The sequence below is a fragment of the Lycium barbarum genome, chromosome 3 (assembly GCF_019175385.1).
Source record: "Lycium barbarum isolate Lr01 chromosome 3, ASM1917538v2, whole genome shotgun sequence".
Taxonomy (NCBI): domain Eukaryota; kingdom Viridiplantae; phylum Streptophyta; class Magnoliopsida; order Solanales; family Solanaceae; genus Lycium; species Lycium barbarum.
In genome coordinates, this window is record NC_083339.1 from 145,528,116 (window position 1) to 145,554,211 (window position 26,096).

The 26,096-nt window shown below is 37.3% G+C and overlaps 3 protein-coding genes across 26 annotated transcripts; all 3 read right to left on the reverse strand.

The window, feature by feature from the left end:
- Positions 1-1,523: 1,523 nt before the first annotated feature.
- On the reverse strand, positions 1,524-10,900 carry LOC132633366 (putative pentatricopeptide repeat-containing protein At5g52630). 22 transcript variants are annotated; one of them, XM_060349744.1, is made up of 8 exons: positions 8,556-10,900; positions 7,910-7,954; positions 7,728-7,782; positions 4,834-4,905; positions 4,318-4,756; positions 3,973-4,242; positions 3,714-3,861; positions 1,524-3,606 (listed from the first exon to the last, which is right to left on the reverse strand). In XM_060349744.1, exon 1 carries the CDS (start codon positions 10,422-10,424, stop codon positions 8,730-8,732), a length of 1,695 nt encoding a protein of 564 aa, XP_060205727.1. In that variant the 5' UTR covers positions 10,425-10,900; the 3' UTR covers positions 1,524-3,606; positions 3,714-3,861; positions 3,973-4,242; positions 4,318-4,756; positions 4,834-4,905; positions 7,728-7,782; positions 7,910-7,954; positions 8,556-8,729. The 22 variants fall into 22 exon arrangements, with proteins under 22 accessions (XP_060205727.1, XP_060205725.1, XP_060205729.1 ...); XM_060349742.1 differs by having other exon boundaries at positions 8,477-10,900; XM_060349746.1 differs by lacking the exon at positions 7,910-7,954 and having other exon boundaries at positions 4,862-4,905.
- A 140-nt stretch (positions 10,901-11,040) lies between these two features.
- Positions 11,041-15,431, reverse strand: LOC132633365 (pentatricopeptide repeat-containing protein At1g64100-like). Of its 3 annotated transcripts, none has more exons than XM_060349721.1 (2): positions 15,015-15,423; positions 11,041-14,591 (listed from the first exon to the last, which is right to left on the reverse strand). In XM_060349721.1, exons 1-2 carry the CDS (start codon positions 15,022-15,024, stop codon positions 12,616-12,618), a joined length of 1,986 nt encoding a protein of 661 aa, XP_060205704.1. In that variant the 5' UTR covers positions 15,025-15,423; the 3' UTR covers positions 11,041-12,615. The 3 variants fall into 3 exon arrangements, with proteins under 3 accessions (XP_060205704.1, XP_060205705.1, XP_060205706.1); XM_060349722.1 differs by lacking the exon at positions 15,015-15,423 and adding an exon at positions 14,617-14,756 and having other exon boundaries at positions 11,041-14,444; XM_060349723.1 differs by having other exon boundaries at positions 13,046-13,210; positions 13,324-15,431.
- A 746-nt stretch (positions 15,432-16,177) lies between these two features.
- LOC132633369 (tRNase Z TRZ3, mitochondrial-like) lies at positions 16,178-25,727 on the reverse strand. The gene is made up of 12 exons (XM_060349748.1): positions 25,290-25,727; positions 23,497-23,586; positions 22,793-22,837; positions 22,612-22,666; positions 22,446-22,489; positions 21,944-22,336; positions 21,601-21,869; positions 21,340-21,487; positions 21,175-21,225; positions 20,573-20,976; positions 19,844-20,480; positions 16,178-16,628 (listed from the first exon to the last, which is right to left on the reverse strand). Exons 1-12 carry the CDS (start codon positions 25,674-25,676, stop codon positions 16,311-16,313), a joined length of 2,841 nt encoding a protein of 946 aa, XP_060205731.1. The 5' UTR covers positions 25,677-25,727; the 3' UTR covers positions 16,178-16,310.
- Between the last annotated feature and the right edge of the window lie 369 nt (positions 25,728-26,096).

Sequence of the window (26,096 nt, forward strand, 5' to 3'; positions counted from 1 at the left end):
TAAATAACTTTTCTTTTTCTAAGCATTAATTAGGGGTAAGTTGGTAAAAACACTCCTAAGGGGTGTGCATGAGCTAAAAGAGACACTTATTTTGGAATGGAGGGAGTAGTTTAACTAAATGAGATTTTTACTCGGCTGGCCAGATTTAATATTTACTTTTCCTAACCGATATACATAAATTATATACTGATTATACACAGTTAAAACACATATTATACATATAGTGTATATCCGTGGTTGATTTTTAGTTTAAGTCGTCAGGTTGGTAGTTATTTAGATTAATTCTCAAAAAGAAAAAGTGCATAGTTCAAATAGGCTAATAATTTTCTGTAATAAGAAAGTACAATGTTGTCGATTAAGTCTTTCATTGAAGGTCTGAATTAAAAATCAGGAATTAATTTCAGTATACAATTAGTTGGGGTTAAGATGAGAGAAAGAGTGATTTGTTATGATTGAAATTAACATGTGACAAACTCAAGGGTCAGAATGAAATATTACAACTACTTTGTATTGTAGTTAGAGAAATGACAGATGCATGACTACCCAATAAATCTGCATAATATTGCTAAAATCCTAACTTTGCCCAATTTGAGGTAAATATTCAGAGCCTGTTCGGCCATGAAAATTGTGAAATTTGGAAAAGAATAGTTTTTGTTTTCAAAGTAAAATATGGTATTTAGAAATTGGAATTGTGTTTGATCATAAATATGAGTTGGAGTTCTATTTGAATTTTTGTGAGTAATTTGAAGTGAAAACAGTTATTTGATGTTTTTTTTTCAAATACTGAAAAATCCGAAATTTCATGACCAAACATGTTTTCAGAGAAAAAAGAAAAAAAGTAAAAAATATTCATGGTCAAATGGGCACTAAGCAAAGCATTTTCAATGGTCTTTTTCCTACCTTCCTAGAGGAGTTTTCCACGCAATTCATAAAATTGTTGGTGTTTCGTGCAATTTATATGAATATTTCATGATATTCACATGAGTTTGTTTTCCATGGTTGTCAACAAAGTGTTGTTTATTGTGGGGAAAGTACAATTAAAAAAAAAAAATCATGAAATTTTATGATTATATGGCTGAGTATGGTGTTGTAGAGTGTAGACCATCAAGTTGATAGTTACCAAAAGAATATGTGATAATTGTGACAGTAATTGGAAACAAAGCAGATTATGATGTAATATTACAGGAAACAGGTACAAAGCAGATTATGATGTAATATTACAGGAAACCAACCTGTTGGTATTATAGCGGCGGATTCAGGATTTTTCACTCAGAGAGTTCAGAAAAAATAACAAAAATTAAATAAAAAAATAATGTTGTCCCTGGGAATCGAACCTAGGATGTTAGAGATAATTTTGAACGCTCTGGACCACCTGAGCTAAGCTTTTGCATTTGTTCAGGGTATTCAAAAGTTAATATAATGAAGGGGAGCCTTGGCGTAACTGGTAAAGTTGGTGCCATGTGACCAGGAGGTCACGGGTTCGAATTGTGGAAACAGCCTCTTGCAGAAATGCAAGGTAAGGCTGCGTACAATAGACCCTTGTGGTCCGGCCCTTCCCCGGACCGCGCGCATAGCGGGAGCTTAGTGCACCGGGCTGCCCTTTTATTCAAAAGTTAATATAATGTACATAAACATAGAAAATCTACCCTATATATACACTGTAATTTTTTGCTGAAGGTGTTCACTCAGTACCCTCTAAATCCGCCCCCTGGTAAGTGCAACTAAAAGAAAATTCACGCACAGTGCTCTAACATTCAAACCTTGACTTGCCTAAATTTATTGGAACAGAAGATACATATATTGTAGCAGAAGTAGAAGATATATGATCCTTAAGGTCCTTCACTGCTCGTGTCTTCTTTTTTGATAACAAAGCACATTCTCCTTTTTTTAATAACCGTTGTGTCTGGGCCAGCTTGCATGCACCTCGACTACTTCCACGGGGTACATGTTACTCCCACCAGCACAGGTACCGATAAACTCTATCCACTAATGCTTGGATTGTTGCCTCCGCTAGGCTCTTTGGCCTAGTTTCTCAAGTTCATGAAGCCTTTCCTTGTCTAATACATTCACATTGATTGATATACTCAACTCCACCAGAAATGCTCCTTTGAAAGGAAGAGCTTCTTCTGCGCTCTGCCCAGATATGGAGTTTCTCATTCTTTTTTCATCAACCGAAATTCGTTGACTCACGAACTACACCAGATGGAATGGCAAACGTAGCTCTTATTTCCATTATACATGTCCAATTCAATTGAATGAAGATCAATTTCTGCTGAGTCTTCCCCACGGTCTGCAACATTCTCCACTTCTCCTCCATCATCTTCTTTTTCTTCATTCTGATGAAACGCCTAATAGAATTTTACTCAAATCTGAATTTTAGAGAACCATTTCCCCTACCTTTGGCCTTTTTCTTTTCTAGGAATGCTTCAAGTTGTTTCCTTAGCTTGTCAATAGCAAAAAATTTCTCCTCAAAACTGATTTTTGGCCTCTGATAGTTTCCTGTGGTTCATTTCCCCGCGCAATCTGTCAGCTAACTGGAGCATCTCTCCTTCATGTTCAATCTCCTCTAGAACTTATGGAGATTCCTTCTTTGATCTCTTTCTACTTCAGCTTTGTCCTCACCAATGTCTTTAGCTAATTCATCACATATCTGTTCAGAATCTCACAGGCTTCTTTTACATCCACATTCATGATTGTGAATGTCGTCCTCACATTAGGTGATGGTCCGAAATTCTTCATTGCTTCAAATAGAGTTACCTCATTCTCCCTGGCTTGCTTCTGCCAAGCATTTTAGTAAGATATTACATGAATAAATACTCAGTTCAAACCCAATTTTCTTGGCCTGTTTGACAATGTCAATAGCATGAGCTAGCAGTTTATTTACAGCAAACACCTCAATTAGTAAATCAGCAGCAAATTTTGCTTTTGTACCATTATTAGGTGAATGCAGAGCAAGACGGCTTATATTACGCAAGTCAATACCAGTGTTTTGAAAGTTGAAAACGATATCTTCATGCAAAGGATACACCTCTAATTATTTGAGAGCACAACTTCATTTCAAGTGAGGGGTTGAGCGCTAGCAAACTCTTTAAGGTTTTCAATAAACAGATTTGTCAGTTAACAAATCAACAACAAAAGGCAAAGATCTTGTGCTCAGCCAATAAGATGTCAGTTTGAGCCTTTGAGGTCTTCTTCTACAACAGAGATCCTTACTCAGATTTCTTCAAAAAACATACCATTACAACAACAACAACAACAACATACCAGTGTAATCCCACAAGTGGGGTCTGGGGAGGGTAGAATCAAGAGTGTACGCAGACCTTACCTCTAACTTGGTAGGTAAAGAGGCTGTTTCTGATAGACCCTCGGCTCAAGTTCTAAAACCTTACCATTGATCTCCACAATTGCAGCTACCATTCAAGAACCTATGATATCTGTTAACATCCCGCACTATAATCTCTCTCTCAACAAGTCGACTAAGATGTATAACACAATCAACCTTTATGCACATTTCCTTGGATTCTAAATTTACGCCAGGAGCAGTCGGATCAAATTATATAAACTCTTCCCCGCCTTAATAACTTCACATGAAGCTGGAAGAGAGAACTGCAAGCAAAAAAAAGAACTTCTCAATTAAACAAGCATACCCAAGATTAAGCCACTGTCCACAGTAAACTTATCTTGCATTCAAACATAATTCCACTATAATGTACCTCAATTGGGACCTTAGAGACTGAAGATAAGCTCTTCAACTGCGGAAGGGGCCAAACACCAGGGGAAGGAAAGAATTGAGGGGACAAGGAGTTAAGTCTTGAGGAGATTCTTGCACTCGATTTCAGAATTGGAATTTCAACATTTTTCCTGCGATTTGCACAAGAAAAAAATGTTACTCGGTATAAGCAGGAAATTTAGATAAACAGCAGAAAGCTGGATATCAGCCTGAAAAGAAGAGAACATTATAAGGTTACTCACTGCTGATGTCCTGCCATGATGTGCTGTGCCTCACCAAATCATGACAGCCATTGCTGATATTCAGTTGTACATGTTACTGAAGCAGGACTAAGATATATAACACAATCAACCTTTTTGCACATTTCCTTGGATTGTTCGGATGGATATGAGTAATATGGAGTGAAAGAATGTATAGACGACAATTCTTGCAGATGGGATGGTGTTGGACAGTCAACAACGAGTACAATAGGACCAGGAACAGAAGGCCCCAAATACTTCACTAAGGTGAACCTGCGCAATGCTCACTGAAACAAATGAGATAAGTACGAAGTGAAGTAACAGCAAAAGTTAATCCCTAAACTTTACCATGCTGTCTTGGCGATCTGACTACTGAATTCTCAAGTTGCAATTCACGGTATTTTGGCCACGCCCCAACCCAAGAGCAAGTCTTGTTTGGACCAATTTTTCCCTTAATTTCAGGCAACTCACAGATATAAACAACCGAAATATCCGCAGGCTTTAATGCAAACTCAGCTGTGGAATGCATCCTTTGTACTGAAATGTTTTTGCCAAATGATTGACAGCAACTAGTGGATCATCCAGCTCAGAGGATCCTTCCTTTGTCGTGTCACACACTTTTGAGTTACATGGTCGCACCAGAACAGCAGATATTTTGACAACCTCATCGCCAATAGGAACAAAGAGATCATCGCTAAAACTCTGTGCATGGACCATGGCAGCATTTGGGATGAATGATTTCATTGCATTTACCTTTACTTGAGATCAGAATGACCCATATGTTGACCTTCAAAATAAATATTGTAATTGGCATCATTTTGTAAAGACCGTGTATTTCAGTTAATTATCTGATCAAAATATTACAAGTAAACCAAGCTCATCTGACACTCACAGACATTCCTTCTTCTCCCATGGCAGCCAAAGTTAATAAAAGACCTGCAAGTAAAAGGATTTAACATATTTGGTGGTTCTTAAACAATCTCCGGTAATCATTAAGTCAGCACTTCTATCTTTCCAGCATTGATTGTTTTAGGCACTCAGTAGGGTAACAACCTTTATTCTACACCCTTAAAAAGCTACTAGTATCTAAACACGCGCGATGCGCGGCCGATATTAAATCCAACTGTTTAAGCATGTTTCATATCACTTTGTTGGAATATCAACTGACGACTTTTTTTCTTTGTAGTATTTTTTTTATATAGTAGAATTGAAAATTATAGTAATGTACTTCTTTATATAGTTTGGTCTTTATAGGAAATATATTACCTTTACAATCATTGGAAAAAGATTATGGAATATAAGATGGTGAATTAACATATAATATGAAGTTATCGAAAAGATTCAAATTGCAACAGCCATGCTTGATAAATGGTCAGCAACCAGCCTCATTTCCTTTATTCTATATGTGCTAATATCTGCATTACCAACTTCAAGCAACACTAACTTGCAAGTGTCTATTAGTATTGGGTTAAGTATGTTATTCATTACTACAAATGTTGATACTTTTGCTAATGCTGTAGCAACGTTTGGATATTTAATTTCATTCTTAAATATATTACAATGTCATTTGTTGCTCATTTCAATGTATGCAATACCAAAATTATTATGAAATTAAAAGAAACGAACCATAAAATATTTTTATTAGCTTGTCAATTGGTTTAATATCCTTGTTAGTAACTCACATTTTACAATATATATTTTTACCCAGAATCTTATTCTTTTATTCACATTTCTCAGTTGTCTAAATTTATGAATAATATCTTTGTCAATTACTAATTTTTTTAAAAATATTTTTCTTACCTTAATTTTTAATTTTTTTTTAATTTTTAGAATCTTATTTTTTTTTATTCACATTCCTCAGTTGTTTAAATTTATGAATAACACTTCTGTATATTTTCTTTATTTTATATTATTTTTAAAATTACTTAAAATGTAAATATCAACACTTTAGCATTATCTCAATTTTTGTACGTTATATTCTTCTATGAAATTATAATTCGTTTTCTTACATTAGCATTGTACCTATAATCAACCTAATTCATAGTTAAAGCTAAATTGTAATTTTGAATTCATCCAAAGCTATGATAGTTGTAATAATAATTATTGTATATTACGTGCAATAAAAAAAAATAAAGTGTAATTTAATTATATTAGCAATGAAATGTTCATATTACAAAAAGAATCAAATGTTAAGAGCATGCATGTAATCTTGTGAGATATCTAAGACCACCTACACCTTTAATGTTTAAACAGTCTTGTCAAAATACACGAGATGATACAACTATCGCATGAACAAAACTAAGAACTTTGAATTAATAATGCAAGCCATGGATATTTATATGAACAGATCCTTCTAAGCACAAAAGGTCTTTCGGAAACAGCCGTCCTACCTTGGTAGGAGTCAAGTCTGCGTACACTCTACCCTCCCCAGACCTCACGTTGTGGGATTTCACTGGGTTGTTGTTGTTGTATCCTTCTAAGCACAAAACGATTGAAAATTGTAAACTCTAGGAAAGACAATTCTCTTTATTAACTGAAAAATGTACATCACACGTAAATAGATTAAAGTAGATCAACGTAGTACCACTCTTCAAGTTTTATGCTCTTCATATTTTCTTACCTACGTAAGTGTAAAATATGAATTTTTTAAACCCGACAATAACTGATAATCCTTCGGTTAAACAAAGTGGAAAAAAGGACATATGCAAAGATAAAAAATATCCCGAATATAAATTAAAAAGCGTATCTGACCTCTTTTTATGTTTTTATTGAGTCGAGGGTCTCTCGGAAACAGCCATCCTACCTTAGTAGGAGTAAGGTCTGCGTACACTCTACCCTCCCCAGACCCCACGTTGTGGGATTTCACTGGGTTGTTGTTGTTGTTGTTGTATAAATTAAAAAGCGTCGGAGCATAAACTTTATCACAAACATCAAAACATGGCTTAACATATTTCAATCTAATGAGTATGGAAAAATATTTTCCTGGAGTGATAGATAATTATATGTATCAGTGGAGAGATGATTAAACAAAGGTTAGAGATAATAAATATGCACATACATACATGAAGAACTTTACCATACCTTTTCATCCTGTAAACCCTATTTTAAGCAAAAAATTAATGTATGAGTATTCACTACATCTTGATAACATTCATCCCGATGGTGGCATGAATTTCCTGTCATCTTTTACACATAATATTCTATACTCAACTTATAACAATACCACAAACAGATAAAATTAAAACAAACGGGACAGAGGGATTATAAATTCAAGTAATAAAGCAATAATAACCAAAGCACAAAAGAGGAAATTAAAAAAAAAAAAAAAAAAAAAAAAAAAAAAGAATAACCCACCTTATATATCAAACCATCATTTTGTAAGATGTTTCTTAAAGAACTTGTACAATGCTTTCACTTCTGGTTCATTGTTTGTGTTTTTAAGATGCAAAAAACGTCCTTTATCCGTGAATATAAGATGTGTCTAGTGCAGTTGAGATAATTGGGGAAGTGGGAGTATAGTTGGTGGTTTCTACTTGACAGTTTTAGTATCAGTGGCAGTTTTTAGTTTTTTTCATTTACTTATTTCCAGATTATTTGTTTCTTTAAAAAAACTGCAAACGTGGGTTTTTCTTCTTATTATTATTTGTTTACAAAATTGCACTTTTAATATTTTAAAATAGAAATTTTGTGGTGATGACACTTGTCATCCTATCATGCTTTTGCCTCTCCTATTATATATAGATAGATTAGAAACAAACCTGGGAGTCCACCTGCAACTTCTGAACAGACTCGCGAGAGAAATATGTGATCAATCTGGGAAAGAAGAATGGGAATAAAAGCGTATATGAACCTTTCACTACAAGATCAGCATCATACTTAGAAAAGAACAGTTGGGAACTATAACCCTGATTTTAGTGCAAATAATTATACATCTCCATACCTTTGACAGCTTAATTTTCTGCTCTGTACAGAAGCGTTGCAATCCCTGGAGTAGAAGAAAATTTTTAATTTTTTTTTATTTTTTTTGAGATGAGGAGTAGAAGAAAGGTTTTAGGTGCAAAGAATTAAGTCTTATTGTACTTTTTCTGTTTCTTCCAATTTGTCTACCTAAAAGCTCTTCACAAAGGAAATAAGAACCAAAAAGAAGAGCGACCAATGCATATGGACGAAAAACCCACTAGGATAATAGTGATGCATGAAGTAGATGACCTATTAACCATCATTTAAAAGCACAGCTCCTCATTAGGATTATACACTAACCAAAAACATTATAAATACCAAAAGAAAAGTATGACTTGCTATTCATCATATCTTGGAAATTGCAGCATGTGGTCTTATCATCTGTTCTTGTACAAAATCTAATAGCCAGTTGGTCGTTAAGGATCTTCTCTGATGCAGTAATTTAGTCATGAGAATAATAGGATTAAAAAAATTCAAGGAAACCCTTGCGAGTAATTAAAGTAACTTAATGAGGTAATTCCTCTTTCAAGTTCAGATTGGTATTCACCTAAAACTCCAATGTATCTGAATTATGAAATGTACAGCTCGACTAACAACACAACACCAAATAGGATTTGATCTTGTACCATTATTGGTTGAATGCAGAGCAAGACGTCAGTTTAGGTCTTCTTCTACAACAAATCTCCTTACTCAGATTTCTTCTCAATAAGTATTGATCAAGTTTGAGGTCTTCTTCTACAACAGATCTCCTTACTCAGATTTCTTCTCAATAACTTACCATTGATCTCCTTTATCAAAACTTACCACTGATCTCCACAATTGCAGCTTCCATTCAAGAACCTATGGTATCTGTTAACATCCCGCACTATAATCTCTCTCTCAACAAGTCTACTAATATACTTAAATGCCTCATGACAATCCCTGCAAATTCTCAAATTCTTCACAATCCGTAAAGCTTTACCGGGTGGTGCTGTCCCATTCAACAAGCCAAATGCCAATGCCAACTTCTCACTGTGATACCAAAGTGCTTTCTTCTTCTCCTTCTCTTCTACCTCATGCAACATTTCAGTCCATACAGGCACATAACCCAGTTTCTCAATCTCCTCCATTAACTCTGCTAACTTAGCATAAATCTCATCGGTCCTCTCATGCCTCCTATCACCAGCTAAAAACACATGAACCTCTCCCAGCGCTTCAATCCAACTCTTCCCACCTTCCTTCCTCACTTTCTTATCCTTCATTCTCTTCCACACCTCCCTCACTTCATCCCACCTCCCTGCACTCGCATAAGCATTTGCCAGAATCACATAAGCCGAATCATCCATTTGGTTAATCTCCAACAACCTATCACTCATCCTCCATGCAATATCCATATTCACATGATGCACACATTTAGACAATAATACTCGCCATAACGCAGCATCCGGCTTAAAAGGCATGGTTAAAGCAATTCGCTCTGCCTCCTCTAGACGCCCTGCTTTTCCCAATGCACCCACCAAACACGTATAGTGTTCAATGCACGGCTCCAAACTGTACTCTTCCGTCATCCTCCTGAACCATATCTCAGTCTCTTCAACTAAACCAGCATTGTAAAATGCCGTCAAAATAGCTAAGAAACTATACTCATCCGGCACCATTCCCCGTTCTTCCATTAAAGTGAAAAGCTTTATGACATTGTCATGCTCCCCTTGTTGAGCATGTGCTGCCATCATCGCATTCCACCCGACAATATTGAGTTCCATTTCTATCTCATCAAACACTCCACGAGCGTCCCCGATAAGCCCACATTTCCCGTACCCATCAATCAATGCACTGCCCACAATCGCATTCAAATTAAGCCCCGTTATCATCGCGTGCCCATGAATAATCCTACATTGTTCAAGCATCGCCATATCAGAAGCCGCCCGCAGAGCTCCAGAAACACTAACCATAGTAGATGCCATACCACTCCTCCTCATTTCAACGAAACACGACAAAGCATCAATAGGCTTAGAATTCTGAGCAAACCCAACAATAACCGACGAGAAACTAACCGCATCTCTGACAGACATTTCATCGAACACCTTCTTGGCATTACTCGACAACCCAGTTTTAAAATACAACGAAACAAGAGATGACGCCGTAAACAACTCCGAAGAGAAACCCAACTTCACAGCTACAGAATGGAGTTGTAACCCAAAGGTAAGTGCAGTAAGAGAAGCGCATGTTTTGAGAAGAGACGTTAAAGTATGGGAATTGGGAAGGATTCTTGAAGGGTGACGAAGCATGGCAATAAAATGATGAAAGGAGAGTGGGGAATTGGAGAACGCTGATGTGAGAGCTGTCCATGAGACGACATTGGGTGATGGGATTGACTGGAATACACGGGCGGCTTGTGAAGGGAGATTGGATTTAGAGTAGAGAGTAATGAGGTTGTTTAGGACTGCACGGTTAGATTTTGCGGCGCCTGTTGTAATGGCTTGTGCATGTATGCAACGCGGGTCTATCGAATCCATTTCACTTGTACTTTTGACACCTTTCTTCAAAATATCAATACCCCATCTAACAAAAAGAAACTATCTAATCCCTAGACAAGCTCAAGCTCTAATGCGAAATTCAAGCAATCTTGAAACAGGGAAGCACAAGAATGAATACTAGATTTAACAGCACACCCAAACTGAAAAAGATTGGAACAGTTCACCTTGGCAATTTCAGTTTAAAAGCCTGTAACAATACCTACGCTTGTGAGCAGCAAACAGCTAAAAAAAAAAAAAAAATTGTAATCTAACTTATAATTTAACTTATTTTTTTTTTGCTTATAAATTATTTTATAAGGTGTTTTAGATAAGCTAAATTAAATGAGTCCAATTATTTTTTTGAGCTTATTTTAAGCACAAAATGACTTTAAGTTGACCAGTCAAACACTCAAAAAAATTAAAAACAGCTTATAAGCAACTTATAAGTCAATTCAAACGGGCTCTAAGTGAGGGGTTGATTTCAGTGGCGAACCAAGATTTTAAAAATAAGTTATCTTCTGCAAGAGAAAGCCAAGACACCAGTTTGAGGTCTTCTGGCTTTTCTTCTACTCACGGCGGTATAAACCTTAAGCCAGTCTTTTTTTAAAAAAAAAAAAAATTAATTTCTTTTTTAAGCGTAAGACAGTTGAATCCTTAAACTTTTTCGGGGCCCAAAATAGTACAAGTAGTAGGCTATGGGTTAATTTTCCTGGAAATTTTCGTCCATTCATATACCACGTTGACAAGTAAACTAGACGGAGGGAATACTAAGGGTAATTAAATAACTAAGTGATAAATTATGTCTTTATTTTTTAAGCTGAATAAGTAAAAATGGATATTTATTTTTAGTATAGTAAATAAATAAAAGTAGATGGAGGATGTATATATTATTATAATCTTTTCGATTATATTAAATAGATAGGAGTAAGGAAATTAAGTCAGTGGTAACTATAAGAAATTTATCTGCTGCATGTTACTTTGGCAAGTATATTTGTCGAAAACTCCAAAACTAATAAATAAAGGATGCTTGCGTTGTGGTTTTGGCTTTCTCGACTTGTGCTCTAATAGTAATCACAGGAAGAAAGCAGGGAGTATGGTCCCTAATCTCGTTTTTGCGGAGCCTGATCCTCTATGGCCTGGACATCTCTGAATGGACGGAGACGTATATGTAGATAGTGTGAAAGAATGCAAATAGAGGAATAAGTTAAATGAACATAAGGACTAAGAGACTAATCGTCCATAATACTAGCAAGAAATTATTCTAAACGTTTTTATAATTTTGAAGAAAATATTGTCACGACGCTGAATTACCAGTATATCATGGATGATAGTGATCAAATGGAGAAATTTCTTGCATCTTGTCTTCACAGAGTTCAAATCATCAAAGTCTTGTTCCTCTATCACATCTTGTAAGTTGTAACTAATAACTAAATTTGTTAAACCAAGGAATAAAATATTCAGTGTTGTGAAAGAGGAACAAGCCTATGATTTGAACTCTGTGAAGACAAAATGAAAGAAATTTCTCCATGTTGATCACTATTATCCAGGATATACGGGTAATTCATGTTTCAACTTTCAACTGTAAAATTGTAATATCAACAAGTGCAGTCAGTTTGAAGAAGACAGAGAAACAAACTATCTGGACGATATTATTTGGTGTTTTGCCATAAAGATACAAGAATACCGGAAATCATAATCTATATGCATATATAACAGTTACAAACTTGTGCAATCTATGGAACAACAGAAAAATTTAAATAAGGACGTCATCTCATATTTATCCAAGGTGCTCACGGCTCTTGAAGCTGACTGAAAGTTCACTATGGGGTTTGAACTGACAAAAGAGTAACAGAGATACGTTCTCTAATTCAGATCACTCAAGAAAACATTCTATATAAACGACAAAACAAATATACAAAATTAATTACCTGTACAAGCTTGTCAAGAAAGCAAAATTTCCGTTTAACTTAAACAATACCACTAGTCCACTACGCATCAGTCCCGAACAAGTTGGGATCAACTATATGAATTTTCATTGACCATATTTAACTTTAACAACACAACAACAATATACCCAGTGAAATTCCACAAAGTAGGGTCTGGGGAGGGTAGAGTGTACGTAGACCTTACCCCCAACTTGGGTGGTAGAGAGGCTGTTTCCGGTAGACCCTCGGCATAAGGAAAAATAATGTCAAATACTATTGTCAGGAATGTTAAAAACTTGCCGCATCTCATCAGTCATCTCATAAGCTAGATCAGAATTTCCAACTATTTCATATCCCTTGATCATTATTTTATAAGTGACAACATCAGGAGAGATGTTCTCTTTTCTCATTCTATCAAACAACATCTCGGCCTCATCCATCCGATGTAACTTGCAAAATTTATCAATGAAGCAACTATAAGTCTTGACATCAGGAGAGATGTTCTGTCTTACCATCATTTTTAACAATTTCTTGGCCTCGTCCATCTGATCTAACTTGCAAAATATATCAATGAGGCAAGTATAAGTAACAACAGTAGGCAAGAGTTCTCCTTTTTGCATTTCACGGAACAAAGCACAAGCCTTGTTCACATCTTCAATTCCACAAAGACCAGCAATCATGGAGGTGTAACAGATCTTATCAGGATTTATACCCTCCCTGATCATTTTCCTAAATAGTGTATACGCTTTTTTCACTTTTCTCCGTCTGTAGACATCTTTCACTTTCTTCCGCTCGCATAACATGCCAATAAGAATTGTGTACGTGGTGACGTTAGGAGTAATCTCAAGTTTTAGCATTCCCCTATAAAACATGTTAGCCTTCTTAAAATAGGACTGTTTAATAAATCCATCAATAAGAGTATTAAGAATTATAACATTGGGAAACATGTCCCTCTTAAGCATCACCGTGATTACCTCCAACGCCTTCTGTGCATTTATATCTTTGCACAACTTGTGAACGACTACATTATAGGTATACAAGTCCGGGACGATGCCTTGGTCCACCATTTCATCAATCAGATGCAAAGCTTCCAACACACGCCCTTCTCTCTCTTCGGTGTTTTCATCTTTGCACAACTGGTTAATGACTACGTTATAGGTATACAAGTTGGGGACGATGCCTTGATCCATCATTTCATCAATCAGGTTCAAAGCTCCCATCACATGCCCATCAGTACAGTACTGCTTAACAATAAAATTGCAGGTAACGGTATCAGGCAGGTAACCTCCTTGTACCATCATATTTCTGTACTTCATCGCTGTATCAGCGGACCCCGCATGGCAGGAAGCACGAATTAATCTCTCATAAATTGAAGCATCAGGAGCCAAGTGATTGTTTATCATCTCCTCCAGTAGCTCGTGCGCTGAACTCAGATCTCCTTGAGCACAAAATCCAGTAATTAAGATGTCGTAAGCTGTTTGGTCAACTTTGCACCCAGAATTCGTAAGGTCATGAAAACAATCGTTTGCAATTTTCGCTGCTCCGATTTCGCACAAACCCTTAAGAATTGAGCTATAGCTAATTGGGGTAGGCTTGATGTTGTTTTCTTGCATACCCTGAATAAGACATAAACCTCCATCAATACTCTCGAATTTGCAGAATCCATCGACAAGAATGCTATAGCTACATATATCTGGTGTTATTCCAGAATTACTCATCTCTTCAAAAACACTAATAGCTTTCTTTACTTCGCCTTCAGCACAAAATCCATGAATAATAGCATTGTAGCAGTAAGAATTCAGAGGTTGGTTCTCATACCTCAGCATCCGAATGAATTTCAAAGCAACATCAGGGCATCCAACTCTACAGAGTCCGCGGACCCATACACTATACGTTGCAGCAGAAGGACTGATATGAATTTCCCACATTTCTTTCAGAATCTTATAGGCTTCTTTTATATCTACCTTCGGTTGCTGCCCTGAATGATTTGTGCAGTAGAAGTTCATCATGATTGTGTATGTCCTCACATTAGGCGAAGGTCCAAAGGTCTTCATTGCTTCAAATAATGTTACAAGATTCTCCCCCCGACTTGCTTCTGCCAAGCATTTTAATAAGTAATTACATGAATAAATACTTGGTTCAAGCCCCATTTTCTTAACCTGATTAACAACGTCAATAGCATGATCAAGCAGTTTATTTGCAGCAAACACCTTGATTAGTGCATCAGCTACAAGAGTTGAACCTGTAGTATTATTAAGATATGTTACCTTAAGTAAGTCAACACCAGCCTTCTGCAAGTCGAAAATCATTTGTTTAAGAAGTGTGTGCACTTCCATATCCATTCCAGCAAAGGCAAATGTATCTATCATCATGCTATAAGCATTTATTGAATGAGACAAGCCATACTTTTTCAGAGTTCTTTTAAAAGGGATCTCTTTTGCAACTTCCCAACTCAAAGACTTGCATACTCTAACTACAACTGAATACAGCTTGCGACCTTTGCAGCTATGTGATTTTCTTATTGGTAAAACAACAGCTTTATCAGGATCATACAACAAAGGTACTGAAGAAGCACCATAATAGTACTTTCTACAAAGGCTTTTTTCTTTTATCATAATTTGACCCTTGAATAACAGGTTGAAGGAAGATTTTCTTGGTAACATACCTGGACCCATAGAAGAAAAACTTGACTACCCGAACAATTATACAGAGACAACACTATCACAAACAAACCAGGAAAAATCTTCCATTTTTTCTTTCTTTGAGTAAAGTTGACAACTTTCTTCAAAATCTCAACACCCATCTAACAAGAAAATCTCCAATGGTTAAAGTGTAAGCTCTAATCTGAAATTCAAGCAATCTTGAAAGAGGAAAGCACAAGAATGAGTATTAGGGGTAAAATTGATTTAAAAGTATACCCAAACTGAAAAAAGATTGGAACAGTTTGAGGTCATCTGTTTGTTATTCTTCTCAAGGCGGCTCAAAGCATAAGCCAGTGAAGTTCTTAAAATTTTCGAGGCCCAAAATAGTACTTGTACTTGTAGGCTATGGGTTAATTTTCCCTTCAGGAAATTTTCCTTAAGTAGAATGATGAATAGTACTCCATTGTTCAAAAGTGGAATGATAAATCTTACCTCTGATTCAAATTATTTATCGTGATTAGTAAAAAAAATTATCTCAAATTATTTTATCATTTTAGAAATTCAAGACACAATTAATTATTTTTTCCTCATTTTACCCTTAGTAAAATCTTGTCATTAATAAAGATAATACATAAATATAATAACATTTAATGAAGAGAATATAATTTAGATATAAATAAAGATAAAATAATCAAATAGCTCTCCTAAATAATATTTCTCAAGGGCGTATAAAATAAAAAAAAGGACAAATAATTGGAGACGGAGGAAGCAGTACTCCATTGTTCAGATATTTTATCAAAATCTATCAAACTAAGAAACTCTTTCTTTTTATCACTACATGTTATTTAACTTACGAGGAAACATAACAAATATTTAGTAAAAAAGATCAAAATATTGTTTTGAGTGTGCATTGTTATAATTTTTTGGTTAGTTTTTCAAGATAAATTTTTCTATTCAAGTGTAATTTTTTTTCCCACTCGAAATTTCAATTTATTTTCAAGTGAAATACATGTTCAATACAAATTTCAACTTTAAACATTTTTCTTTTAAATATTACTCAATTTATGTCCAAACGCCTACTTAATATCTCGGCTTTCATGCATTGATAACTTTAAAGAGAATAAAAACACATTTAGCACCATTGCATAGGATTCTCCTTTAGCAGTCGTTATAATTTTGCAAGAAGTAGAACAAATACTGATTGACTATGAGACGAGCAGGTGATTGTCAACACAAAAATACAAATTGTACAGTTCTAAAAATCAACAAATCCACTATGATGCAACTCCTAATAATTGTGAGTCGTGTGTGTTAATAATTCAAACAGCTGCTGCTGTAGCAACATTGACATCATCTGATTCATCAACTATCATTTCATCACGAAATAGCATTTTAAGGTATGGAAGAACTCTGGGAAGCATGGGTAAGTCTGCTAAGTTAACACTCATCATATCAAAAGCAATGCTTGTTTTGTGCATGTGTGATTCGTCAAAAACTGGGATTTTAGGGTATCTTTGACTGAAATGAGTCAGGATGATTCGATATGCTCCAGCAGAGTCCCCTACTTCGATGGCTTCCTGTGTTGTGCTATGATTTCTTGCTATGGCTTCTTCCACCATGCCATCTTCAAAGGTAGCCTGCATTAAACACCCGAATATTAAACTAATAAAATTTCTTGAGGTTGAAAGATCTAGGTGAAGAAAGGAGAAACATGATGCAAAGCCAACTTGACACGAGGCCACCCATAAGAAGGTGACTCCATGACTCGCAACACAAGAAAACATGTACTAACGGGAAAGGAAGAAAAAAGATGATGGACGTTAAGTTCGTACAAAGCACAATATAAAACTCACACTGACAACATCATGAACTATGAGGGAGATTGCACTTCAAGAAGGAAAGATATTCATAGATGCAAGCTATTCATAGATTCCACATTTAGAGAGTCGCATCAATATTACACCAACAACAACAACAACCCAGTGAAATCCCACATCGTGAGGTCTAGGGAGGGTAGAGTGTACGCAGACCTTACTCCTATCAAGATAGGACGGTTGTTTCCGAAAGACCCTCGGCTCAATAAAAGCATAAAAAGAAGTCAGATAAGGTTAAGAGATTCAAAGCGATATGAAATGAAATAATGCAAGCGACACAGATAACACATGATAATCAAAGCACAGGAAATAACAGATAATAGCAGAAGTCTGAGCACAAGCAATTATACTGCGATAATGCGACTACTAATAAGAACGGAAAACGAGACTATCTACTAGCCTTCTACCCTAATTTGAATCCTCCAAACCCTCCTATCTAAGGTCATGTCCTCGGTAAGCTGTAATTGCGCCATGTCGTGTCTAATTACCTCTCCCCAATACTTCTTCGGCCTACCCCTACCTCGTCTGAAACCATCCATGGCCAACCTCTCACACCTCCGCACTGGGGCATCTGTGTCTCTCCTCTTCACATGCCCAAGCCATCTCAATCTCGCTTCTCGCATCTTGTCTTCCACCGAGGCCACCCCCACCTTATCCCGAATATGCTCATTCCTAATCCTGTCACTCCTGGTGTGGCCACACATCCATCTCAACATTCTCATCTCGGCAACTTTCATCTTTTGAAAGTGAGAGATCTTAACTGGCCAACCCTCCACCCCATACAACATAGTCGGTCTAACCACCACTTTGTAGAACTTGCTCTTAAGTTTTGGTGACACCTTCTTGTCACATAGCACTCCGGAAGCAAGCCTCCATTTCATCCACCCTGCCCCAATACGATGTGTGACATCATCGTCAATCTCCCCGCTGCCTTGCACAATAGACCCAAGGTACTTGAAACTACCTTTCTTCTGGATGGCCTGGGTACCAAGCCTCACTTACAAGCAAGCCTCCTGAGCTGCTTCACTGAACTTCCACTCCAAGTACTCTGTCTTGGTCCTACTCAACTTAAACCCTTTAGACTCCAGAGTATGTCTCCAACCCTCCAACTTAGCGTTAACTCCGCTACGAGTCTCGTCGATCAGGACTATGTCGTCCGCGAAAAGCATACACCATGGCACCTCACCTTGAATTTGACGTGTCAATCCATCCATCACCAAGGCAAATAAAAACGGACTAAGAGCTGATCCTTGATAAAACCCCATCACAACTGGGAAGTGCTCTGAGTCTCCTACTGTCCTTACCCTGATTTTGGCTCCCTCATACATGTCCTTGATCACCCTAATGTACGCCACAGGGACACTTTTAGCCTCCAAGCATTTCCATAGGATCTGTCTTGAAACTTTGTCATAAGTCTTTTCTAGGTCGATGAATACCATATGTAAGTCCCTCTTCCTCTCCCTATACTGCTCCACCAACCTTCTCACAAGATGGATGGCTTCTGTAGTTGAGCGTACCCGCATGAATCTGAATTGGTTCTCTGAAATAGACACACCTCTCCTCACCCTATCTCCACCACCCTTTCTCACACTTTCATAGTATGGCTTAACAGCTTGATACCTCTATAGTTGTTGCAACTCTGGATATCTCTCTTATTCTTGTATAGAGGGATCATTACACTCGCCCTCCATTCTTTGAGCATCAATGCCGTCTTAAAGATGACATCAAACAACCTAGTCAGCCACTCCAAACCTGTCGGGCCCGCGCTCTTCCAAAATTCCCCAGGAATCTCATCAGGTCCGGTCGCTCTTCCCCTGCGCATCCTACGAACAGCACCCTTAACCTCGTCAACCTTAATACTCCTGCAATATACAAAATCGTGACGCCTTCCTGTATGTTCTAAATCTCCCAACACAATGTCTCTGTCCCCTTCTTCATTCAAGAGTTTGTAGAAGTATGACTGCCATCTCCGTCTAATGGGAGTCTCCTCTACCAATACTTTGTCATGCTCGTCCTTGATGCACTTTACTTGATCCACATCACGTGCCTTTCTCTCCCTCGCCTTCGCTAGCCTGAACAATTTTTGGTCCCCTCCTTTCTCTTCTAGTTCAACATACATGCGTTCAAAAGCTGCCGTTTTTGCCGTCGAAACCGCCAACTTCGCCTCCTTCCTCGCCATCTTATAAAGTTCTGTATTCGTCCACTTCTCCACCTCATCCTTGCTTTCTATCAACTTCGCATACGCCACCTTCTTTGCTTCCACCTTCCCTTGAATTTCTCCGTTCCACCACCAGTCCCCTCGATGCTGACCACGACTACCTGTCGAGACCCCCAACACTTCCCTTGCTACCACCCTAATGCAACTAGCCGTCTTATCCCACATACTGGTTGCATCCCCACTACTATCCCAGGCCCCCATATCCTTCAATTTCTCTCCCATCTCCAGGACACTAATCGTGGTTAAACTCCCCCACTAATCAATATTACACCACAACACAGAAAATAAATGAGTATGCTTTTAGACTTTGCATGAAGGGACTTAACAACCATTTCGTCAATATAAACTTTTATTGTTTTTCCTATTTGTTCTTCGAACATCCCATTAACTAGGCGTTGGTAAGTTGCACCGGCATTTTTTAATCCAAAAGGCATGACATTGTAACAGTAAGTCCCATATCGGATAATGAAGGATGTTTTCTCTTGATCCTCCGAGTGCATCCGAATTTGGTTATACCCAGAGTAGGCGCAAAACAAAAGTTTGAGATCTTGTATAATGCTAAAATGGGGAACATGTGGCAGCTAAAAATTTTATGAGAATTGCTAAGCCAAGAGTATATAGTATGGGGTAAGCTTCTATTACTATTAGGAAAGTAAACAAGTAATTGGGACAGACGAAAACATAAAAAATAATGGTATTGAATTTGGCAGGAATATTTGTAATCAAAGGAGAAAAACCATAAAGACATTTAACAACTTGCCTCATGAATAAGAACTGTGGCCCCACGGGAAGCTTCAACTAGTTCTGGGCAAGGCCTAGTGTCGCCAGAGTAAACAATTTTCCACCCTGGTATCTTCTTCCCAGTGCTATTAGTCCTATCCGCAGCCTTCAGGACAACGCCATATGCTTGTGGACAATGAACAACAGGAAAGCTAATCAATTCCTCTAATCCTGCTTCTCTGAGAATTTTCTTTAACGTTGTCAGCAATGGGAATGCCAACGAAGCATCAACTGGACTGCCTGGCCTCTTCCAATGACTCTCCATACGGCTCCCTTTAGCAAATAAGTTAGAACTGTTCTTTTGGTAATTTTTTACACATGCACTCCCATTTACATCCTTGTTCTCACTTGACTCAAAAGTCTTCAATGAAGCTTCTGTGGTATGCCTACAATCGAGGAACTGCATATCTAGATCCTCAAGTTTTTGGTATGCATCAAGGTATGTCTTAAGCTGCCGTGGGCCCACAACAAGTAAAGGTTGATGAGGAGTTCCACTGAGCAAATCGCGTCGGAGAGCAAGTATTCTTGCAAGACCAGTATGATGATCAGCATGAATATGAGAAATCCAAATGCACGTCAAACCCTTTACAGCTTCATCAGCACCCTCAACGCCAAATCTGTTGACCAAGCATCACATTATCCCCCTAACTGAGGTTAGACAAAAACCATATGTAAATAGAAAGTTGATATTTAATAAATTTATAAGTACCTTCTTTTTAGCTGTCCCAACGTTCCTTCACCACAATCTAACAGAATACTTCCTTTCAAGAAAAGATTGATAAAAATAGAAGTAACATTTCGATATTTTGAAGGCTGGGAAGAACCAGTTCCAAGAAGAACAATCTCCATATCCTCTCTTGTTATACCTTCCAAACAACTAGGTAGTGCAGTTTCATCCAGCCAGGGCTCTTCCGTCATAGCACTGTTGCCCTGCAAAGTCATGCTGCCACCATTTGCAATGTTGTTGCCGTGCAACAGTTGGGTAATATGCTTGGAAGCATCCACAATTTCAGGAATTTCTGAAATTAAGTCTTCTATGATTTTTGGCCGAGAAGTAATTTCAGGAATAACAGATCTGTCTAATCCAAGCTGCGCATACGGGCGAAGACAAAACTGTTTCACGAAAAGAAGTTCATTTTGAATGGCGTCCAACCCAGCATCAAAGTCAAACAACGCATGAGGTAAATTGCAGTCAATTCACGGAAAAGTTCAAACACGTTCCTAACCAAATAAAACCAAAACTTGGCATTACAGTTTCTAGATTCTAATTTTACGCCAGAAGCAATCGGGTCAAATAATATAAACTCTCACCTTGAGGAGGTTCTCTGCCGTAATAACTTCACATGAAGCTGGAAGAGAGAACTGCCAAAAAATAAAATAACGATAACTTCTCAATTATACAAGCATACCCAAGATTAAGTCACTGTCCAAAGTAAATTTATCTTTTCATTCAAACATAATTCCAGTATAATTTACCTCACTTGGGGCCTTAGAGACTGAAGGTAAGCTCTTCAACTGCGGAAGGGACCAAAAACCAGGCGACGGAAAGAATTGAGGGCACAAATAGTTAAGTCTTGTGGCGATTCTTGCACTCGACTTCAGAATTGGAATTTCAACATTCTTCCTGCGATTTGTACAAGAAAATCACGTTACTTGGTATAAGCAGGAAATATACATACACAGCAGAAAGCTGCATATCAGCCTGAAAATAAGAGAACATTATAGATGTATACTCACGGCTGATGCCCTGCCATGATGTGCTGCGCCTCACCAAATCTTGACATCCATTGTTGATATTCAGTTGTACATGTTACGGAAGCAGGACTAAGGTGTATCACACAATCAACCTTTTTGCACGTTTCCTTGGATTGTTCTGACGGATATGAGTAATATGGAGTGAGAGAATGTATAGACGACAATTCTTGCAGATGGGATGGTGTTGGGCAGTCAACAACGAGTACAATAGGACCAGGAACAGAAGGCCCCAATACATCACTGGGGTGAACCTGCGCAATGCTCACTGAAACAAATGAGATAAGTACCAAGTAAAGTAACAGCAAAAAATAATCCCTAAACTTACCATAATGTCTTGGCGATCTGACTGTACTGAATTCCCAAGTTGCAATTCACGGCATTTTGGGCCAAGCCTCAAACCAAGAGCAACAGCCTTGTTTGGATCAAATTTTCCCTTAATTTCAGGCAACTCACAGATATAAACCACCGAAAGATCCCCAGGCTTTAATGCAAACTCAGCTGTGGAATCATCCGGCTTAGAGGATCCTTCCTTTGTCAGGTCACACACTTTTGAGTTACGTGGTCGCAACAGAACAGCAGATATTTTGACAACCTCATCATTAATAGCAACAAAGAGATCATCACTAAAACTCCTTGCATGGACCATGGCAGCATTTGGGATGAATGATTTCATTGCATCGACCAAGTACTTGAGATCAGAAGGACCCCATAAATTGACCTTCAAAATAAATATTGAAATTGGCATCATTTTTTAATAAAAGACCATTAATTTCAACTAATTATCTGATCAATATATTACAAGTAAACAAAGCTAATCTGACACTCACAGACATTCCTTCTTCTCCCATGCCAGCCAAAGTTAATAAAAGACCTGCAAGTAAAAGGATTTAACATGTTTAGTGGTTAAACAATCTCCGGTAATCATTAATCCAACACTTCTATCTTTCCAGCATTGAGTGATCTAGCCACTTAAAAAAGCTATTAGAAATAAACCTGGGAGTCCACCGGCTGTTTCTGAACAGACTCGTGATAGAAATATGTGATCTATCTGGGAAAGAAGAACGGGAAAAAAACTTATATATCTCTCTCTCTACAAGATCAACATCATACTTAGGAAAGAACAGTTGGTAAAATATAAACCTGATTTAGAACAAAATATTATACATCTTCATACCTTTGACAGCTTAATTTTGTGCTCTGTGCAGAAGCGTTGCAATCCCTGGAGCAGAAGAAAGGTTTTAGGTTCAAAGAAATAAGTCTTAGTGTATTTTTTATGTTTCTTCCACATTGTCTACCTAAACACTCTTCACAAAGGAAATGCCAACCAAAAAAAAAAAAAAAAAACAAGAGCAACAAACACATATGGACAAAAACCCACTAGGATAACACTGATAAAGGAAGTAGATGACAATTCATTAAATAGCACAGCTCCTCATTCGGAGTTAGTCAAATATACTAACCAAAAACATTCTTAATATCAAAAGAAGAGCATGACTTGCTATACAACATATCTAGGAAATTGTTGTGTGTGGCCTTGTCATCTGTCTACAAAATCTAATGGTCAGTTGGTCATTAGGGATCTTCTCTAATGCAGTGCTTTAGTCATGAGAATAAGAGGATTAAAATTTTCAAAGAAACCTTAGCAAGTAATTAAAGTAACTTAATGAGGTAACTCCTCTGTTTCAGGTCAGATTGGTATTCTGCTTCCCAGAAAAGAAGGGCCCTAAAATTTCAATGAAACAGAAATATGAAATGTCAGCTCGACTAACAACACAACACCCAAATAGGATTAGGTTATCCTTTCAGTATCATCTGAAAAAGTGGAGGAACCAGATGCCACACTCATTGGATTTGAATTCCACAACACAAAATACTTACTTCTCCAGCATTAAAAATAAACCTCTGTTTATCAAAGAAGAGAAGAACTGAGGGTGCTGTATCTTGAGTATCCATGCCAGTCCCAAGAATCTGTGAGAAATTTAAAGTAAGAAAAGAAGTTAAAGATCTTCCTATTTCTTCTTCATGAGGAAGTGAAAGGATATTAATATCAGTGTTATCAAAAGCGAAAAGCACGAAAAAAGCTCTAAGGTCAGCTGGGGCTTTAAGCACGAAGCGCATACAAAGCGTGGGCTTTAATGAAAAAAAGCGCAATGGTGCAAAAATACAAATATATATATGTTTAGTCCAAGATTAATAGTAATAAGCATGAATAACAATATATGGACAAAGAAATTGTAAAAATATTAAGATACAGTGAAATATCAATCATCTAGTGTCACCTCCTCAAGAGAGGCTCATTGGCAAGGAAAAGTATGTCTTAGAGCCTTGATGACGACACTGAAGCGCACATAAAGCGAGGCGAAGCACTCAACATGTTTTGAGCCTCGCTTCAGGGCTTAAGCGCGCTTAAAGCGCGCCTTTGATAACACTGATTAATATCAGGTATTTAATTAACATGATCATAAATTTAGGCATGTTTTGGGAAATAAAAGCGAATCTAACCAGACATTTCTTTGTGCATTCAAGTATATGACTTCATCGCAGGAACTTCAGAATCCTTTATGCAAAAGTAGATTATCAAGTCTGTGACTAGGACCTGACAGAGGCTTCTAGATTATGTTATGTTACTTTCTATAATTGACAAAGCAATCATGTTGAATTATGTTAGTGTGTTTAACTGTTGTTTTTTATACTGAACCGGAATCTCCTTTGCTGAACATGTTTTGCTTGAAGACAACATATTCCGGTTTTACAACATGTCATCAAATTTAGTACCCGACAAAAAGTTGACATGATTCAAAAAATGATTTAAGTAAACACAGTGTACCCTATAATTCTCTCATACAACTTGTTGCCATAAACATACAAACATTATTTTCTCTCCTTGTTGATTTCAGCTATCAGTGAGAACCACCTGAGACCAAGTTTGGGTCCCAAAAAGCATGGAAACTAATATCTTATGTGAAAACATTTTCCATAGGGACATTCAACGACACACCAAACAAGGGCCAAAACATAGTAGTAAAACAATTCTTGATTCATCATGTCAGGTTTTCTCATTGCACTCTTTTTTTAACTCTCTCCATACCACTTGTTCCTAAAAACATACAAACATTACTTCCTCTCCTTGACTATTTCAGCCGTCACTAAAAGACACCTGAGACCCACTCTCCAGACCTCCGCTACTACTAAAGGTACAAACTTGGGTCCAAACAGACATGGGAACAGTATATCTTATGCAAAATCCATACATAATTTCCATAGAGACATTCAATGACAAACCAAACAAGTGGAAAAACCTAATAGTAAAACAATTATATTGATTCATTATGACAAATTTTGTAACAAGTACCTGGACGTATGAAATAGTATTAACAGGGTTGAGCGTGTGTACTTTGAGTTGAAGTTTCTTTTTAGGTCCCAACTACACCTGAGACCTTCGCTATTACTAAAGGTACCAACTATGGGTCCAAACAAGCATGGAAACTAATACCTTATGCAAAACATTTCCACACACATCTTCCACATGGAAAATCAACAACATATCAAACAAGGACCAAAAAAACAAAACCTAGTAAAACAATTCTTGATTTCATTATGTCATATTTCCTCAGTTTTCCTTTTGCTTTTCTATGAAAAAAAAAACTAGTATTAACAACTTAATTAAGTACCTGGACGTATGAAGTAGTATTAGTTGGGTTAAGCTTGCGGACTTTGCGTTGAAGGTTCTTTTTGGGGCCATCATTCTTATCTTTACCCTCAGCCCTTCTTTTATTAAACCCAGCAACAGATTCATCCTTAGTGCTACTCTCTTCCATTGCCAACTTCCCTTTATCCGTCTTGGAACTAATCCGCCTTCTTGCACCACTCAACGAACTTGTGCCTTCGATGTTCTTTGGTCTTCTTGAATATGAAGAGAATGTGGCAAAGAGAAGACGAGGTTTTGAAGAAAGTGGGGGTTTGTGTTTGAAGAGATGAGAAAGGGAGAGTGGTGGTTTACGAGTTAAGGGATTGGCGGAGGAGAATAGGAGGAGGCGAAGGCTTGATATTTGGGGCATCTTATTTGTAGTGGGGTGGCACCACTTCCCAGGGTTTTAGGGGGTTCGCAAATGCTCCCTAACATAAAAAAAAACCCCGCACACGCCTCAAAGATTTGGATTGCACTTGCGAATCGGGTCGGGTCACCCGGGTTGCCATAACCCGTTTTCATAAATAGTGGATAATCATTTGTCGGATGGATGGCCAGTTTTTTGAGTCGGCAATCAAAGTTTATCCATCATTTTAAATATAATTAGAAAGTAGCCACCTTTTAATCAGAGTAACCTACCTAAAATATGGAACAACTCCAACACACAATATGGGAATTTGAAACTTTAACAATAGAAATTTACTAGCATTGGAGTTTGACAAGTTGTGTGAAGTTTGAATTTACAAATGTTCATATTTTAAAGATAATCTATAGAGTTTGAAATAGGTAG

Excerpts from the sequence above, each read along its gene's own strand:
- LOC132633366 (XM_060349746.1), bottom strand. The coding sequence starts at position 10,424 with ATGGATTCGATAGACCCGCGTTGCATACATGCACAAGCCATTACAACA.
- LOC132633369 (XM_060349748.1), bottom strand. The coding sequence starts at position 25,676 with ATGCCCCAAATATCAAGCCTTCGCCTCCTCCTATTCTCCTCCGCCAAT. Across the intron at positions 23,587-25,289 it reads ATACTACTTCATACGTCCAG|ATTCTTGGGACTGGCATGGA; the intron begins GTACTTAATTAA and ends AATTTCTCACAG. Across the intron at positions 22,490-22,611 it reads AACAGCCGGTGGACTCCCAG|GTCTTTTATTAACTTTGGCT; the intron begins GTTTATTTCTAA and ends TTTTACTTGCAG.